At 47.6% G+C, this 17,402-nt stretch overlaps 7 protein-coding genes across 7 annotated transcripts; 2 read left to right on the forward strand and 5 right to left on the reverse strand.

The window, feature by feature from the left end:
* Positions 1-615: 615 nt before the first annotated feature.
* On the reverse strand, positions 616-2,576 carry EDB93DRAFT_808902 (uncharacterized protein). Its single transcript, XM_041457555.1, has 14 exons — positions 2,492-2,576; positions 2,374-2,437; positions 2,178-2,309; positions 2,060-2,123; positions 1,872-2,003; positions 1,764-1,814; positions 1,702-1,709; positions 1,611-1,630; positions 1,448-1,560; positions 1,376-1,392; positions 1,284-1,321; positions 1,218-1,233; positions 1,141-1,166; positions 616-1,087 (listed from the first exon to the last, which is right to left on the reverse strand). Exons 1-14 carry the CDS (start codon positions 2,533-2,535, stop codon positions 919-921), a joined length of 894 nt encoding a protein of 297 aa, XP_041311436.1. The 5' UTR covers positions 2,536-2,576; the 3' UTR covers positions 616-918.
* Positions 2,577-3,647: 1,071 nt separating this feature from the next.
* EDB93DRAFT_1124212 (tryptophan synthase beta subunit-like PLP-dependent enzyme) lies at positions 3,648-5,816 on the forward strand (the record flags this gene model as incomplete). Its single annotated transcript, XM_041448665.1, is given in 13 exon segments — positions 3,648-3,846; positions 3,903-3,973; positions 4,059-4,077; positions 4,137-4,160; positions 4,354-4,445; positions 4,524-4,529; positions 4,589-4,816; positions 4,841-4,934; positions 4,987-5,090; positions 5,141-5,157; positions 5,597-5,693; positions 5,705-5,708; positions 5,736-5,816. Coding segments are annotated over 11 exon segments (924 nt in total), but the record flags the coding sequence as incomplete, so codon positions are not given.
* Positions 5,817-8,380, reverse strand: EDB93DRAFT_1124228 (uncharacterized protein; the record flags this gene model as incomplete). The annotated part of the gene is given in 12 exon segments (XM_041448666.1): positions 5,817-6,107; positions 6,136-6,138; positions 6,156-6,438; positions 6,491-6,580; positions 6,634-6,712; positions 6,768-6,874; positions 6,928-7,045; positions 7,093-7,710; positions 7,763-7,907; positions 7,972-8,018; positions 8,070-8,254; positions 8,332-8,380. 12 exon segments carry the CDS (start codon positions 8,378-8,380, stop codon positions 5,930-5,932), a joined length of 1,902 nt encoding a protein of 633 aa, XP_041311438.1. The 3' UTR covers positions 5,817-5,929.
* Positions 8,381-9,034: 654 nt separating this feature from the next.
* Positions 9,035-11,783, reverse strand: EDB93DRAFT_1101035 (uncharacterized protein; the record flags this gene model as incomplete). The annotated part of the gene is made up of 3 exons (XM_041447064.1): positions 9,035-11,331; positions 11,388-11,486; positions 11,543-11,783. 3 exons carry the CDS (start codon positions 11,781-11,783, stop codon positions 9,035-9,037), a joined length of 2,637 nt encoding a protein of 878 aa, XP_041311439.1.
* A 676-nt stretch (positions 11,784-12,459) lies between these two features.
* On the reverse strand, positions 12,460-12,971 carry EDB93DRAFT_1124235 (uncharacterized protein). The gene is made up of 3 exons (XM_041448667.1): positions 12,781-12,971; positions 12,709-12,731; positions 12,460-12,657 (listed from the first exon to the last, which is right to left on the reverse strand). The coding sequence occupies exons 1-3, from the start codon at positions 12,876-12,878 to the stop codon at positions 12,596-12,598; spliced, it is 183 nt and encodes a 60-aa protein (XP_041311440.1). The 5' UTR covers positions 12,879-12,971; the 3' UTR covers positions 12,460-12,595.
* An 81-nt stretch (positions 12,972-13,052) lies between these two features.
* Positions 13,053-15,236, forward strand: EDB93DRAFT_809427 (WD40-repeat-containing domain protein). The gene is made up of 7 exons (XM_041457557.1): positions 13,053-13,402; positions 13,467-13,617; positions 13,667-13,960; positions 14,012-14,176; positions 14,234-14,495; positions 14,599-14,845; positions 14,959-15,236. The coding sequence occupies exons 1-7, from the start codon at positions 13,157-13,159 to the stop codon at positions 14,998-15,000; spliced, it is 1,407 nt and encodes a 468-aa protein (XP_041311441.1). The 5' UTR covers positions 13,053-13,156; the 3' UTR covers positions 15,001-15,236.
* A 236-nt stretch (positions 15,237-15,472) lies between these two features.
* Positions 15,473-17,200, reverse strand: EDB93DRAFT_1078476 (MFS general substrate transporter; the record flags this gene model as incomplete). Its single annotated transcript, XM_041445390.1, has 7 exons — positions 15,473-15,729; positions 15,781-16,306; positions 16,354-16,489; positions 16,534-16,668; positions 16,727-16,887; positions 16,943-17,008; positions 17,060-17,200. 7 exons carry the CDS (start codon positions 17,198-17,200, stop codon positions 15,473-15,475), a joined length of 1,422 nt encoding a protein of 473 aa, XP_041311442.1.
* Positions 17,201-17,402: the final 202 nt, after the last annotated feature.

Consider the following 17,402-nt stretch of genomic DNA (forward strand, 5'->3'; position numbering starts at 1 on the left):
AAGATCCTTCCGTTCTGCGAGATCAATATGCTGAGTTTGGCGATGAGGTATACATCTAAATCATCCCATTCATGGTTAGTGAAGTCCTCGTGGGCAGACACCATTCCCTAACGTCACAAAAAAACCGACCTCCGTATTAGTGGTGAGATACTATGACGTACTTGCCTGATTTCTGTGACCTTAGGGCAATTGAATTCCTGGTGTGTGGAGTAAAAGTTCGGACTCCATGGGATCAGTACAGCAGGCAAACGTAAACAACCAAATCCACACAACTCACTATTCAGCCCCGTCGTTGATCCAGGAACTGGATAAGCCAATCGGGAGAGGATGCCTTGGCGGACCAATTCGGACAAGTGTAGCGAATGATCGTCATCTGGTACAGTTGCAGTTCAAGTTGAGGGGTGTTGATGGTTGAAACTGGACGTTCATGCACATGATCGAGCCGTACTTGCCGAAGCGCAGAGCTACGATGGCATGACTAGTGTTTTCTCGACGTTGGCTAGGGCCCACGCAGTGATCGGTTGGTTGAATGAGCAAATACGTTCTGTCAGGTACGGAAGCCTACCTGTTTAGGGATATTTGGTTTGTTACGAGAAAGGGAACCACAAACATGAGTCACATCAGACGATAGCACAATTTATTACAGGGCAGGTTAGCTACTCGTTAGTCTATCACTAGTTACAGTCAGTCGGAGATGGTCACTGAGATTGAGGTATGCAGTCAAATACATACAAAATTTTAAAAGGGGCATAGGAAACGCTAGGAAATCCCAGAATAAAGGTAAGCACGAAGTCGTCCATGTTCAATCGATTCCCTGATGTCTCGGTACAGAACAACACCCTATAACAGATGGTGACCGAGTTAACCAAGATAAACCTTGAAACCATATCTCCGATACTAACCTACTCCCACACACCTTCACGACTCTTTTACATCATCTAGGCCTGGAGAGCCCACATCAGCAAATGCTCGAAGTTGCCGGTCCACTTCACGGCTGAGATCGCGAGTTGCGTAGGAACGTGTTTGAAGACCTCGAAGGTTCAGGACTAGGCGCTGACCAGCTACTGAAAGTACCGGAGTCGCAAAACTACATGCAATATCTTAACCGAATGTGATGGGGTCGCATTATGGCTAACGCACCCTTTAGCAAGGAAATATTTTGGATCCTGTAAATCGATCAGAAAAAACAGCAGTCCACTATGAAAAGGGATACTGACAGTCCTGAATGCAGTCCTGAACATAATGAGGCGATAGAACGAGTCAAGAGTATGAACGGATCTCACCAAGAGATGACGGTCAATGTGTTACTGAACACACTAGCCTATTCGTGTTGTCGGCAACGATATACATTATGCAGGTTTTTTTTTACGCTTACGATAAAAAATAAAGTCGCTGTATATTTGTGGTCAATTGATTGTGGACGAAATGCTCCACAAAGCATGCTCACCGTCTCGAAAGAGTACACGGAGGAGACTAGATGGGTAGAGTTGCTGAAATTCCCTAGAGTATATCCGAAGACTTCGCATCGTCAAGACGAAGAGTACTGTATCAAAAATAAAGCTGGGTTGATGGTTCAGCAAGCGCAAGCGCGTAGAACAAAACATCCTAACCTTGCAGCATAAATTGACCACTAGCGTCATATATCAGTAATTCCAACGAGACGTCCGTCAATAGACCAAACACGATGTAAAAACAACCCACCACATATTCTTTGAGGCAGCAAACTATCAATATGCTGCAAGAGCTAAATAACAATCACCTACTAGGCGCTGTCGCTACGCAAACTTGAATCACGTCGAGAAACTGAAACTGAACTACAGAAGCGCAACCAATTTCATAAATAAAAATAAAAATGATGCAAAATGACTCACTATCACCGGCGTATAATCCGTACACTGAGCTAGACAACATTACAACGACGTAGCCCGCGTAGCTCCAGGTGAGGATTTTCGCCACACGCTTTTGAGTTCCCCAGATGACCCATGTGCGCAGGAGCACAAGGACTGAAAAAAACCAAAACTCTCAAGACGTGCAATGATTATCGAGCAGATGTACGCACTGTGCATCGACTCGATGGATACAAACATAAAGCAAGAGGTAAAAATCGCGAAGTCTCGACAGAACTGGCACGAAATAAATCGCTCGATAGATGTTTTGTCTATGAAACTGCAACATACGTTTTGAGAATGATGTGCGAGAAGACCAGCCTCTTCCAGCCGGATGGTAGTCTGTCCAATAAGGTTTCCGTACCGGCTTAGAAGAAACGTGATTTTCACAACCGTCCAGGGAGAGTCCCAGATGTAATCGACCTGAGACCAAGGGTGTATTGTGAACATTATTGTTATGCTTATCACCTCCGGGTCATAAACTCACTTCTTCTCCAAAAGTCAGGAAATAGTCATAGAGTAGTAACGTATGACCAGCTGTGGAGAATGACCTAGCCAATATTAGGTGAGATTCCAAAGACGAATCGTACGCTATATAGACATACTCCCGCACCCCAAGGTCTTCCATAAATTGGAGGAATAAAGACATAGTAGTCGAAATAGTCACAGCGGTAAGACCGATCTAACGACAAACAGGTACCGTAAACAGACTCAGTACTCAGATTTAAGAGCTAGCGCACTTTACTAATAGGGTTGAGACCAGTGGCAGTCGCCGCAGTGTGGGTTACAAATGCATGTAATTGGAGTGGGTCGCCCTGAAGGTATTACGGCAGGCTAGCCATGCGAAATGTTTGGTAGATGTATGTTATTTACGTCAGCGCTCATATTGGAGAGAGTGAAACATTTGTGTACACTTGACTGGGGAGGTTCCAGAGCGATGTCGGAGGTATGTGTCAAGCCCAACGCGTAATACTTGTGTCCACCAGTGAACGTACCTTGAATCAGAACGCCAGGCACTTGCACACTAAATTTCCTACAGCGTCGACCACACATAGAGCAGGGCGGTCTGATGTAGGCGGCAAGACTGAGAAGCTTTTGGTGAGCAACACCACAGCAAAAAATAGTTATTGAAGAGGAGAGGCTCGTTAACCAGCTAGTAAAAGGACATTCAAGCATTGAATGATCCTTGAGTGACAATGGGTGAGAAGCGGCGCAGGGTAGTTGGACAGCGCCAAAGGGAAAAGGCGTTTAGTGACGGGGGCTCCATGGGGCGGGTCGGACCTGACATGGACAGCCAAATAAACACCGGCAGGCCAGCGTGCAAAGAGAGATGTGATAAAAACAATTGACAGATGACGGCTCGAAGACCGTACGCGTAGTAGAAAGCATAAATAAAGTTGAATTTGGTTACGGCTGTTAGATACCTTTATAGGCGCCCAGACTCCACGCACGTTGGTTGACCACCACCCGCGCATAAACGTTACACCAAGAAGGCTTAGCTTTCGGGAACTCAGTATAAGCCAGCGTACTTACACAAGGCTGTCGAAAGCGAGACTGCGACCTGCAGTCACCTTGTTCTATTGCAGAGTAACCAGATACTGGTGATATTATTTGTGTGGCAAAACCCGCGTCCTGATTTCTCAGCTGTATGCCACAGGTGTCGTAGTCCGCGTCATATGCACGTACGTCAATCATAAGCTTGAGCACGTTTTTCGAGAACTTCGTTCACTTCATGCCATGAAACTTTCCGAGTTGACCTAGCCTCCCTGGTATTCCAACACGGTTGTCCGTCATATCACGTTTGGCATCATCATCGGATTTACTTTGTCTGTAACGTCCACGTCCATATCATCATACTGGCGCTGCCGACGACGTCAAAGCCTTTCGCAGGAGCAACATGAGTCTCAGCCAATTCATTTGAGAAGCAATGAAGTCGTGTATGGTGTCACTGGATTGATAGGTATGTCTCTCAGCCGTTTGAGCGTTCTTCGAGGGTATCCAAGTTTGAACGTCCAGGAAATACGCCTTTGATGAGGATCAACTCATTGAGTGATGCTTTGGGAGTCGGGATTCTTGGAAAGGCAGAGGTGTGTTTCGAGCTAGAACATGCCAATTCATTGTTTCCAACTTTGTGGCAATTGGTAATTTCTGAATCCCGGAGGGAGTGTCAAGGACCGAGTTGTTCTGCGCAGTGAGTTTGTCGCGCAGCAATATTCGACCTGAAATACCTCTCTTACTACGAATGTGAAGTAATCGAGGACGCGGAACGACAAGGTTTGCTGCACCCTCACACTGGATCCCGCATCTTTGAAGGCACTGTTGGATCTCGATAGCGACGATAGCCAGGGAAAGGCAAGTGACCCTGCTTCTGGTGCGAGAACGTCGCATCTGATAACACGATGTTGTAGGGGATATAATACAAGTAGGCAAATTCCTCGACCTATTGAACCCATCTCACGTTTCTTAGCGATTATCATGCCGGATGATGTGGCCCAAGAGAAGGTTAATGCATTACAGGCTCTTGGAGCTGATGTCAAGCGCGTTCGTCCTGCTAGCATCGTCGATAAAAAAACAGGTTCGAGCTCATATCGTGGTCACCGTTTCATTTATTTACCAGAATTGGCATAATGATCCCAGTATGTGGTGGGCAATTTCTTTGTTGAGGAAAACCTTGCAATGAACATTCACAAATCTGCAAAAAGAATATCGCAAGACAAGCAGCCATCGAATTCGGACGTTCAGATATAGTAAAAGGCTTGGAGGATGCCCATGAAAACCATGAGCTCCATACAGGTTCTGCATCTCTAGTGGTGACGAGTACATCGACGCACGTTAATGCAGAAGGCACCAGTGATGACCCATTGAATGAAGATCTGCTAAAGAAGCCAAGGGGCTTCTTTGTCGAAGGTGCTTGCCCTGATAAATTTATGGTAATCAAACTCACATGTACATAGAATTGCAGCAATTTTGAAGCCCATTACGACGGGACCGGTCCAGAAATTTGGCGTCAAACTAATAGTCATGTTGATGCATTTGTATCTGGAGCAGGTGCGTGTGTGATATGTTCAAAGTGTCCGGTTTTCAATGCTATACGATGTAGGGACGGGCGGAACGATCGCAGGCATTGGACGATTTCTCAAATTGATGGACGAGGAGGTGCAGGTCGTCCTAGCGGACCCAGAGGGCAGCGGGATTTATAATAAGGTCGAAGCCTGTCCTCGTTGGCTGCCTGACATTCCCCCACGCATCTTCAGGTCAAGCATGGCGTATTGTACGACCGCAGAGAAGCTGAAGGAACAAACCGAAGGCATTAATGGACACAGTAGTCGAGGGGATGTGCGTATACAGACGCCATCCTCAATTTTCCGTCTGACTTATCCATCTCAGAGGGATCAACCGCATGACAAATAACATCGACCTTGGATTCCGATCATAGATGACGCGTTCCGGTACGTCACGAATCCTTCATCTTCGACCTCAACGGAAGCTCACCGACGACACAGGATAACTGACGTGAAAGCGGTTGCCATGTCCCGATATCTCTTTTAAAACAATGGTCTATTTCTGGGCTCCAGCAGCGCCTGCAATCTGGTGGCATGCATCAAATTCGTAAAGAAAAGGGGATAGCGCGATGGTCAAATACTCGTCACGATCTTGTAGGTTTCCCTGGACACCTGTGGCATGAATGATGTGATTCACCGTCTTCCCAGATGCGATTCTGGCAACAGACATTATTCCAAGGTGAGTGCATGGTATCCGGGAAGACAAAATACTCCCTAACGCGTTTGTGCCTGGGCCGTTATCAGTTCTACGTCATGTCTGGTTGGAGAGACGTTGACATCTGCGTAGTAATGACGATCACTTGCGTAAAGCTAATATCCCGGTTGACCGCAGTATAATTGACGATCTACGCTCAACCTGGTTCTGGAGTTTAAAATCTCAATAATGAATCCATAAGTTGCATGTGGTAAATAATGTATGCGAATGCTATGGTACAAATGCTGCTTGACGAAGCAAACGATGGGGCAAAGATAGAAAGGATGTCAAATTGAAGGCCAGAGTGGGGCAGGTATGCTAGGTGGTGTGTGATTAGGCATTGGTCGGTGACCAAATCCATTTTGATTAATGGGCAGATTCCCTGTTGCGGGAGGATGCGGTGAAATACGTGAGGTCTCCTTGGATGGAGATACACTCAGTGATGTATGGGAGATGCCGTTCATACTAGAGAATCTCGTTAATACCCGGCTACAGGGAAAACGTTACACGTACGAGGTATCCTGAGCAGCAGCAGGTGGCGGGTCAGGTGTGATTTTGAGGAAACCGGCTTGCACTAGGAAGTCCCAAACTCGACTCGTCTTATTCACATCAATCTTGACGAGATCTCGCGCTTCCCTGCGGCGAAGTTTGCCTCCACGACGAGCGTACTCCCGGACGAGGGTCTCTTTGATGACAAGATATGGTTTGGGCAAGATTCGGAGTTGGGAGCAGAGGGTCTGCTCGGCTGGAGTGAGTAAATGCAAGGATGGGCTATTGGCAAGATTGAGAGGGGCAGCTTGATAATAAAGTGAGCCATTGCGCGATACTTTCGGATGAAATAAACGAACGTGGTCTGCGGATTGGAGGACCCGTTCCAGCAGGAGTCCCAAGTTTCGGAGTTGATTCTCTCTCGTGACTTTTGCGACCTTCTGAATCTCCTGCAACAGCGTCAGTGAAGAACGTAAACAGAGAAAACGAAGAAATGTCATACTCGTACTGCCTGATGCACGAAGCTGTGCCAGACGTTCTGAAGAATAATAGTCGCGAGATAAATTTGCTTTCGCTTGAGTCTAACCGTACATATAAGCTGCATGATTTGACAAAACAATTATGTGAATTTCTCACCCTGCGAATGGAATCGAGTTCAAACTTATCGATATCGGCCGGAGTGGAAAGTCCCATTCGCCGATAATGCTGCAGTTCTTGTATCCTCTTCCTTAGCATGGCTTCGTCTGTTGCAATAGTATCATCAGCACGTTTCCACCACAATGCTAGAAGTTCTTACAGAGAATATCAGCTGCGAAAACTTCAAAATCCTCGGCAGTCTGAAGTCGAGCGAACGGTCGGAGCCGCTGTACAATGTCCTTTTCTTCTTTCGGACGCTTCTTTTCGGCGGCTTGCATCTGAAAAAGAAGTAAGTTTATGACGTGCAGCATGCACACCGATATACCTTCTTGTATTCCAAGAGACCTCGTTCATACATGATAGCTTTGGCCTCTCGTCGCTTGTCAAGACGCTGATTGTACATCTCTATCAGAGTCAGCTTAAAGGCGAGCGATTCTTCTGTCTCATATGGGGGAGGCAGCGTCGCTTCTTCCGCATTTGCGTCGTCCTCCGTTGAAACCTGCTGTTCACTAGACGGTTCCTCTGATTTGACACGCGCATCGCAGTTCATTGGAAGATGTCCGTTGCCATTCATAATGCCATTGACACCATTGACAGCAGGCGGCTGACTGCTGTTCCTGGAATCGACAACAGTTTTGCGCTCTTCTTGCATCCGTGCCCTGGCGCGGACATCCGCGTCATTTTCATCTTCTATAATCTGATCACCGTCCCATGCATGGCAAATTCCAAATTCCAGATCCTTCACAAGATCCTCCGCCTCATTATCGAGCTCGTGTTCGAACTCGAGCCTACCAGGGAGGAAAGTGGCAATTTCGTGTACCCCGGGAGCGGAGGTTGGAGCTGTCTTGGGTGGTGGAGGTAGAGAAATGGTCATCGCTGACATTCGTCTGCGCTTGCGAGCCTGGAATTCATCTGGATCGATGTTAAATTGGACATCCATCCGCTACAATACAATTTACTCAGTGAAGGGACAAACTTGAATCATATAGACGTACAGGAAGCGGCCAATTGGGGGAATCGACATAGACGCTGTTGTAGTGTTCTTGGACATCTTCTTTTGTACGAGTGCCAATGTGTTCTGCGATCATCTGCCAATTTCCAAGGCCTTCCTGAGATATTCCCTCGATAAGCAAGAGCTCCCTATAAATAGATTTCAGCTAAAGCGATGACTCCGACGAGGAAGGCATTGGTAACTTTAACTCACTCATCTGCTCCCCAGTCAGCAGAGAAAATTGGATACGAGTGAAGTTCCTAAAATACCAATCAATACAAGAACGTGCATCAAATGCGATCATGTCGTACAATAACTCGGTATGCATGAGCTGCCTTGTGTTTGGCAAACTCTTTGCCGACGCAAAAGCAGGCGGGGCAGATATCCACGCCATCTCCTGGCTCGCATACAGGATCGGCGCACTTTATACGAGCAGAATGCGTCAAGTCGCACTGACAACAATCACATTGAATCTGCAAGCCGGGCTCGTTTACAGCTGCAAAGGTTACATAAATGAAGCGTGAGAAAGTATTCCAGAAGATACCATCGGAATGGATAGAGGAAACCGCATACTTTGGATTTCATCCGGTTGGTGTTGTCGCTTTCTATGAGAGACGGTCATAAAGATGTACAAGGTCTCGGCAACGTGCTGACTGGCGCCGATATTTGCCACTGGTAGAGACGAGGAGGAGAGTATTTACAAATGTTTGTAATCCATTTTTGGGTAGAATGCACAGTGCAATGCTTCCGCAGAAACAGTGATACATTGAATTTGACAGATACACGGACTACCATAAGTGACTATTGCGCCGAAGAGTACGACGACATTCGATCACGACCGGGGTTAAAGGGTGGTTCATAAGGATGGTAGACTGACATCTGATTCAGATTAAAGCGTTCCATTCGTCTTCATCGGACTGGCGTTTGCGGCGCTAGAACTTAAAGTAAGAAGACGAGACGGATCTTCAAAATGAGACATACATGATACAATGCACTGACAGATGATGCAGAAACCTAGTAAATACTAATGATAGAATGACTGTGGTAGAGAGGATATCAACAACAGCGGATGAGATATATTTGGTGGTTGGAATAACTAGCACCATTGACCACCTACAATTTGTTAGAGCAACTATGCGGAGTCAAGAGCACTCAAGCGGAAAACGTCTGAACTCTTCACATACAGTACATTCCATGATAGCACAGTAAAAAACAATTAGTGGGGTACTTAGATGGCATGCAAGGGATACAAATATGGAAGTCAACTGCTGACTCACTAATCAATCGCCATCGCAGCCTCCTCCAGCATCCCATTCTCCGTCTCCCTCAGTTCCATTCTGTCCTCTTCGACATTCACATAACCCTGTTCGTTACCGCTTGGTCCCGGAGCAGCAGCGCCAGAATTTTCACCCAGCCCGGGCCCTTCGCCACTATCCATTTCCAATGGCAACAGCGGGGACAAAAATGCCCCCTCCAGCAGCTTTGCCTCCTGACGCTCCTTCTCCTTGTTCTTCCAATGCTCCTCAAGCCCTACCCGCGCATCATGACTTGCCTCCCGCACCATCGCCGTGCGAGTGGGTTTCCACTTCGTAGGGTCCATCGCATTATAGCATCCAGCCGTCAGACCCTCGAGAGCCCATAACTGAGTCCCACCAGCAGCGAGCGCGCGTTCGACGTGCCTGTCGAGAAGCCGGTGTTCGAGAAGGCCTGGGTAATACCGCCCCGCGATCCACGTCAGATCTACGACAATCTCATAGCCCGGCTTTAGGATGGGGCGGAACTTGAATCCGTCGGGGGCCTTCGGTAGTGGGAAGGCACTAAGGACTGGATGCGAGAGCGCGTTGTTCGCGTCATTTTGTGGTGCAATAGAGGCAGAAGTGGAAGCGCCAGCTACGTTGCTGTGCGAAAGAACATCTGATGTCGTGGCTTCGACGGGAATAGCTGGATCTGGGTTTGCGAGTGGGGGTGGTTTCAGTGGAGATGGACCATTCATAAATGGAAGTCCAGATGATACACCATCCAATTCAAACGACCCATCCATTTTTGAATTGCCATCTTCGAGCGCCTTACCCTTTCCTTTGTCAACTATCACCTCTCGATCGTCCAATTCTTCCTCCCAGTCTTCATCCACGAGTTCATAAAGCGTCCCTACTGCATGACAGACCTTGGATCCTCTCCCATTCGGTGGATCGGCAACGAATAATCCTTCGAGGCGCATGAACACGCCCCGCCCCTCAGCGCCACCAACCTGGCCGCCCATGGAGCGCGCATACTCCTGCGCTTTCCTGCTTGGACCGGCAGGTGCACTGATAAGGTCATTTCCCTCGGGAGCGATTTGGCTTCGAGAAAATTTGAGCCGAATGAGCTCATCTGTCCAGATGCGCTCTGCACCCCACCACAGGCCCTGGTAGCGTGTCTGCACGATCGTCTGGGTCAGTGCCAGTGGGGGCAGCGGTGCAGAGATACTAGGCGTGTAAACGCCTGAGCCAGAGGGTGTCGTCATGGACGAGGCGAGGTTAGCATTATGTGCCATACTTGAGTTCATCACTGAATCGAGGCTTTGGAATGTGCTGACTGATTGTGGTGGACCGGAACTGGGGTATTCGATGCTGAATTTGAACTCCCAGTCGTCTGTAGGTGTCCAATAGCCAGAGATATTTGCGCCGATCTGCAGCGCAATGCCGTACGGAGCTGCGGCTTTTGCAAAGGTAATTTCCGAAGATGTGGAATAAGGATTAAATGCAAAAGTGCGTGCGGGGTCTGGGTCGAGGTCCTCGTAAGATACTGCATGAATAGCTTGGATAAGCTCGTCTGAAGGGGCGACTGACTGATATGGAAGAACAAGTTGGTCTGAAATATACAATGATTGGGAGATACCAAGGAGTTTCATTTTGTAAGAAAGGTCGTGCCGGATGATCCAAGGGACTTCCTCATCACCATTGGATAAGTCAGCGTTCGAGCTCGGATGGCCGTTTGATGGTCCATGAAGGATATCCATATCTGTACCCTTTGAAATGGGCGTAGGCTTCATTCTTGTCTCTTCGACGAGACCTGGCCAGAAAAAAATGGAATCGTCGCCGCCTGGGCCACTCGGCCCATCGATCGGGGTGTTCAATGCGCACCAAAGGAGTTCGCCATCACGGAACCATCGACGAACTTTAACTTCGGGACCATAAGCACAGCTTAAATCGGAGTTGCGCTCTCTGAGCATGCTTTGTTTTGGTGCAGGCGGTTTGACAGGTTTCGGGATACGACGCACACCAACATATGGTCTAAACCTTTCTTTGTCGCGTGAGCTTTTCTCTTGATCCCGGACGAGTCTGTCCTTAGGTGGCTGAGGCTGGCGTTTCAATTTAGGGGTTTGAGCTATCCGTGTGGGTGTATTTGCGGCAGAGGGCGCAGAGCCAAGGCGCTTTGGAAGAAGGCCCATGGAAGCAGTGATTTCACGTTGGGGTTTTTTATTGCAATATTTACAACTGCAGTTGCTGCGGTCAAGGGTAGGGTCTGTAAGCAGCCATAGAGCGTGGGGAATAAATTCTGGGACAGAGCGGAAGCGTTTGGCATAGGTGGAACCTAGCATTTTGATAGTAAACGCCGACTAATTGCGCTGATGGGGAAGCATAGCTTACCTATAAGATAGGCATCATGACGAAGGGTATCTTTTGGGCCTTTGTTGTGATCGAACATCTGATAGCCCTCAGGCCATCCTCGCAAAACATAGTTGCCCTCTGTTGAAAGAGTGAGATAAATGATCGGTGGCCAGCACATGAAAGTGAGTACTCACGAGCCATGTTGAGCCTTGAGGCAAGGGCTGCAGCGACTTCAACACGCCATTTGATCGATAACGATTCATCGAGGGAAGCCTGTCGCATGTAGTTTACATGGCCCTCGCTGTCTACGTGGGGGGTAGTGTTTGTGGGCCACTTGCTTGGGTCACCGTCAGATCTTGGAAATTCAATAAAGGTAGGATTATTAGGGATGGCATGTGATGAGCCAAAGCCCTTGTGGGTGCTTCTAGCACTCATCCCGCGCGCTGTAAGTGCGAATAAGTTGGTACTACGACACGCTGGACTATATTAATAGGCGATTATATCAGCAGAACAAATGAATGCAAACACTGGCAGCGCTTATTATCCTCCAAAACTTTGCTCGGCGAAAATAATATTCATATAGTGTATGATGCTCACGGCTTTGAGTGATTTCCAAACAACATTTTTGTTGAAAGCTCTCGACGACGGGGTCATCTTGCATGAACTGCCGTGATTATCTACGCTCCGCACATTTATCTTTTGTGGCAAAGGCGTTAAACAACACGGCAAAAACGAGATACATAGTATCGTGGCCAGGTTCAAGAGATCATCCATCTGTCATTTTTATCAGGAGGATGCTTTGATCGTTGCCGGACATTTTGTGTACTTCGTAGATATGTGAAAAGTACATTTTGATTCATTCAAGCAATCCCTTTTGAGCGGCAGTACAGGCAGTGGGTGCATGATCCCCGTGTTCAAGTCGGTTCATTCCGAGTAATGCGAACACGCACGTTGAACGGTTGCTCCTCAAGGTCGGCTTCTTAAGGATGAAAGTTGGAGCTAAGCCTCGGCCTCTATTAGAAACCCGCCTCATGTGCAAGCTAACGTTTGATGTCGGACAAGAAGTCGGGCATGACGCACGCAGAGGATCACCCAATATCACCCAACCATGCGCCAGTGCAACAGATTCAATCCATATGCAAGCAAGGTGTCTCTCCTAGGTAGTCCAATAAACAGCCCCTTGTAAGGTAGACGCAGTCTATAATTTGTGCGGTGACAGAGGTTTGGTGTACTCTAAAGTGCGCTTATCACTGCGACTGCTGCACTCTTGCTCGCTCCAGCTTGAGATAAAACTCCTCCTGCCTTTGTACTGTAGCGAGTCAGTGTTAACGAATGAGGAGCCACGACGACCCAGACGTACCAGACTTGAGGTGTACGCCATACCTATTCACATATGAGCATGATTTCAGAAGCCGAAAAACAATCCACTTACCAAAAAGCATATGCAGATGAGACGCCGAGACCAAGGGCGACAGAAATGTCGAGCCAAAGTCTCTTTCTAAGCTTTCCGGTGATTGGTGCAATAGGCATTGTTGGGTTAAAGATTGTTTTGAATGTAGAACGTTACGGTGCAAGCCGGGTCCAGGGAGTGTGGGTGTAGCCAAACAAGAGCACAACAAAACGGCTCATCTCATCCACTCGACTAGCATTGACATTGTACGAGCACGCTACCCTAAACCTTTAAACTCGTACAATCATCAATCTAGTCATCCTTCATCTAGCGGTACAAATCAGAATTAGATCGAAAAATCAATTCTAAACTACTCTTATAACAATACCAGCGAACCCCCTCTAGCCACGCTACAATCATGGACATCGACCCATCAGGTTCTGGTAGCTGGCGCTTTGCACAATGTTTCGGTGACAAGGGTGAAGTGGACGACATCACAGAAGGTCCGTGCACCCACTCTGATCGACTCTCTGGTTCAACTGACCCGCATCGATTGGACGCCGCAGCCGACATCATATCCACCGTCGAGTTTGATGCAACTGGAAATTACCTCGCCACAGGCGACAAAGGTGGCCGTGTCGTTCTCTTTGAGCGTAATGAGTCTGTAAGTATTATCCTAATTCTATCGCTCCCATACTAAAACCCTGATTACGCCACGCGATCATCAGAAAAGAGGCTGCGAGTACAAGTTTTATACAGAGTTCCAGTCGCACGAGCCTGAATTCGATTATCTGAAGTCTCTTGAAATCGAGGAAAAGATCAACAAGATCAAGTGGTGTAGACGACAGAATACTGCCCATTTCTTGCTTTCCACCAATGGTCCGCCACCCCTTTTCCTCCCAGCACTTCTGACTAATCCCACACACAGACAAGACAATCAAACTCTGGAAAATATTTGAGAAAAGTATCCGTGTAGTCTCAGAGTCAAACCATCTTGATGGTCATCGTGCCCTTCCACCCCCAAGCCTTGTCTCTCATCTCAAGCTCCCCCGCATGCAACCACAAGACAACATCATCGCCGCGGTCCCACGTAAAGTCTACGCCAATGCCCATGCCTACCACATCCATTCCATATCTGTCAATTCCGACCAGGAAACCTACATATCCGCAGACGATCTCCGCATTAACCTTTGGAACCTCGGCATCAGCGATCAGAGTTTTAGTAAGTCTTCTCTGACCACCCTGATCTAGAAAAGACGCTCATGAATAATAGATATCGTCGATATCAAACCTGTGAATATGGAAGAACTGACAGAAGTGATCACCGCAGCCGAATTCCACCCTCAGCAATGCAACCTTTTCATGTACTCGAGCTCAAAAAGTAATATCAAGCTCGCAGATATGCGCGACTCTGCACTATGCGATCGTCATGCAAAATGTGCGTGCCTCATTTGAATATTTAGATTCTTTGCCCCTTACATTGAATCACGTGCAGGCTTCGAAGAAGAAGAGGACCCAACATCCCGATCCTTCTTCTCCGAGATCATCTCTTCTATATCTGATGTTAAGTTTAGTCATGACGGCCGGTATATCTTGTCGCGCGACTATCTCTCCCTTAAGATCTGGGACATTAACATGGAGTCGCGCCCTGTGAAGACCATTCCTATCCACGACCACCTCCGTGGAAAGCTTTGCGATCTGTATGAAAATGACTGCATCTTTGATAAGTTTGAGTGTGTATGGAGTGGTGACGATAAGTGCGTGCCCTTACCCCTGTGCCTTTTTGTATCTCCTGCTCCACCGTTCTCCGATCGATTCCTTGTTAGCTCCTGAGCCATTACTAAATGACTTGCAACCTAGGCACGTGCTAACGGGCTCGTACCACAACTTCTTCCGCATATTTGACACCGACTCGCCGAATGATGTCGTGTTGCAGGCCGACAAGTCTGCCTTCAAGGCCAAGAAGATCGGTGCACCTGCAGGCAAGAACGGCCTCAAGAACGGTCCGCGTCCCGGTGGACTGCGAGACGCAATGCAAACGGACACGCTTGACTTTAACAAGAAGATCTTGCATGCAAGCTGGCATCCACGGGAGAACACGATTGCTGTGAGTGTCACCTTTTGCATATAGTTCGTGCTTTGCAACGTTATTGTTTATGCTGCCGATTTTTCCTGCCTTTTAACTGCGGTTTGGTCTGTGTGCTAACACTCTATAATTAGATCGCTGCAACGAACAACCTATTCTTGTACAGCGCAGCATAATTCGTTTTTGCTCCCGCCCACATTTCTCCCGCAAGAGAGGGCAAGTGTACAAGCGCCCGAGACACCGTATCACGCACGGACTCATTCTTTTTTACACTACACTACCATATTACCGTGGGCACTCGTTTTTATCCATCTTGCTTACGATACGAACTAGATACCACGTACAACTGCGTATAACCCTGTTTGTGTTTTCGGGACTTGTTTCATACTTGGGCGCCTCTCTTTCCCTCTTCCTGTCCACCTCACTCACGCGCAACTTGCATATCCCTCTATCAGGCTACCACCCACGTACATCATGTTTTCGAGAAAAAGATTCGTGTAGAATGAGATGAAAGAAGAAGTAATCAATGACAAGGGCTTGTATCATTTATGTACATTTGTGGATAACTCCATGCGAGGTTTGCTGAGGGCACAACCATATACTAGTTCATTCATCTTCTACTATATGAATTACTCGCGAGGCAAAATTTCACTCATCATCCCTATTCTGCAATTCCTCGGGTAGGTAAGACGCCAACCACAACATCCCAACCGCAGGTATGCACAGAACAACATATACCGCGTGACCACCCAGAATATTGTGATCCTTCGAGAACGCGAAAATAGATGCGGCGAACATGGGACCAAGTGCGCGTGCGATTGAGACTGTCATCTGAGCCATGCCATTGATTGCACCCAGAACATTTTTCGTAGGTGCTGATGCGGTGACAAACATGAATATACTCGCTGGGTTGTGAGTAAGCATGAGACCTACGATAAAAACACGAGAACCCTCACCTAAAGCCATGTCATACGTTACTATCAGAAGAAGTTGACACAACAGTGCAATCGAGACCATGTAATCGACGCCTCTGGAGAAGACAAGCCACGACATGACTGGAAACGTGATCATGACGGGTATAAAACACGATATACCGGTGTAGAAGGTGCGCTTAGGACCTAGCCAGTCAACGATTTTGGCGAAGAACAGCGCCTGGAATAAACCATCGATGATGCCGAATAGCGCCATCCATAACCCAACCGCTTGGGGTGCAAATCCTAGTCCGCCGAGGTAGTTGGGGGTGGAATAAAACAAGGGCATGAGAGCAAACATACAGATGTCGAGAAACGCAAGAAAGGTTTGATTTGCGATGGGAATTACGATGCTACGAGTGAGAAGCGAACGTAGAGGTACGGTGGCCATATTCTCCGAGGGCGATTCATTACTCCTGTATTCTTCCGAAAGTTGATCGCCCGTGGTATCGCTAGGTACATGGCGCTTGCGCTTGGTCCCTAATGTCTGAAAGAGGGTCAATATTTGTGACTTGGATGTCTATCTTAAGTTCGACTTGCCTCTTCCAGGAGAAATACGAACATGAACGACACGGAAACAACTGATGCAGCAACAGCACAGGGCAAGAAATACGGATATTTTGCCCAGAATGGTCCAGCAAAGACATTTGGCCATCGGTCTTGAGGGCGGGCTAGCATTCCCCCCATAACAAAACTGCAACGCTCTCAGGACGAGTTTCTATTCGGATAAAGACTAACCCGAAGAAGCCCCCAAAGCACCATGTGATAGGTATGAGAGCAAATCCTTGCGCCATGTTGGTCGAATCCGTGAGTTCGCCCATCATACTTCTCATGACTCCGCTATTGCCATTCAGCATTCCACAGACACAACGGCTATTTGGCCAAAGTGTATAGAGCTATTCAACCACGTACACAAATGGAATTGACCAACCTGATGACAAGAGTCCAGAAGGAGGTCGAGAGTCCGAAGCAAAGCATTGAGATGCCAACTCCAAATAAACCGATCACGAGGACAGGTTTGCGTCCGATGCGATCAGAAAGACGGCTCCACTTCAATACTGTTAGTGATCCCGTGATAAAGAAAAGTGACTCCTGATACCACCGTAGTCATATAAGCTCATGTGTTCGCTCAAACGACGCGACCTACTAAAATTCCAGCATAATAACCGACCGCTGCATCGTTACCACCAGTGATATCTAGTTCTCGAATCAGCTAATATCAACGTTCAAATATGACCCCATGAAGATGCTTTTGATACTATACCTGGTTGATGTACGGGTATATTGACATAGAGGCAATGGGCTCAGCCAATTGGACAAGCATCAAAATGCCGATCTGCAGTTTTGGAAGTGGTGTCTTTTGCTTCTTCTGCGGGGTTTCGTGCAAAAGAGGGGATGTTTCCATCTCAGAAGTCTGGACGTTGAAGACGCTCGTCCTGTTACGATTGATTCAGTTGGGGGCAACGTAAATTGCGAGCAGGGCGCTGCAAGGTAAACCAATCAAAATCGAAAATTCAGAGTCCGCGTTGGCAGATGCAAATGATAGCAAGAATAGCTATTCTATGCTGATGGTATCATGAGTCCGGGAATCGGAAACGTGATCCATG

The sequence above is a fragment of the Suillus bovinus genome (assembly GCF_016758785.1).
Source record: "Suillus bovinus strain UH-Sbo-P2 chromosome Unknown EDB93scaffold_7, whole genome shotgun sequence".
NCBI lineage: Eukaryota > Fungi > Basidiomycota > Agaricomycetes > Boletales > Suillaceae > Suillus > Suillus bovinus.

What these genes read in the sequence shown, in the direction of transcription:
- EDB93DRAFT_808902 (XM_041457555.1), bottom strand. Translation starts at nt 2,535, where the DNA reads ATGTCTTTATTCCTCCAATTTATGGAAGACCTTGGGGTGCGGGA. An exon ending in ATCCATCGAGTCGATGCACA is followed by an intron (nt 2,004 to 2,059) that starts GTGCGTACATCT and finishes GGTTTTTTTCAG; the next exon opens with TCCTTGTGCTCCTGCGCACA. An exon ending in CGGATTATACGCCGGTGATA is followed by an intron (nt 1,815 to 1,871) that starts GTGAGTCATTTT and finishes GCGCTTCTGTAG; the next exon opens with TTCAGTTTCAGTTTCTCGAC.
- EDB93DRAFT_1124235 (XM_041448667.1), bottom strand. Translation starts at nt 12,878, where the DNA reads ATGCCTATTGCACCAATCACCGGAAAGCTTAGAAAGAGACTTTGGCTC. An exon ending in TCATCTGCATATGCTTTTTG is followed by an intron (nt 12,732 to 12,780) that starts GTAAGTGGATTG and finishes ATATGTGAATAG; the next exon opens with GTATGGCGTACACCTCAAGT. An exon ending in TGGCGTACACCTCAAGTCTG is followed by an intron (nt 12,658 to 12,708) that starts GTACGTCTGGGT and finishes GACTCGCTACAG; the next exon opens with TACAAAGGCAGGAGGAGTTT.
- EDB93DRAFT_809427 (XM_041457557.1), top strand. Translation starts at nt 13,157, where the DNA reads ATGGACATCGACCCATCAGGTTCTGGTAGCTGGCGCTTTGCACAATGT. An exon ending in TCTTTGAGCGTAATGAGTCT is followed by an intron (nt 13,403 to 13,466) that starts GTAAGTATTATC and finishes CGCGATCATCAG; the next exon opens with AAAAGAGGCTGCGAGTACAA. An exon ending in CATCAGCGATCAGAGTTTTA is followed by an intron (nt 13,961 to 14,011) that starts GTAAGTCTTCTC and finishes CATGAATAATAG; the next exon opens with ATATCGTCGATATCAAACCT.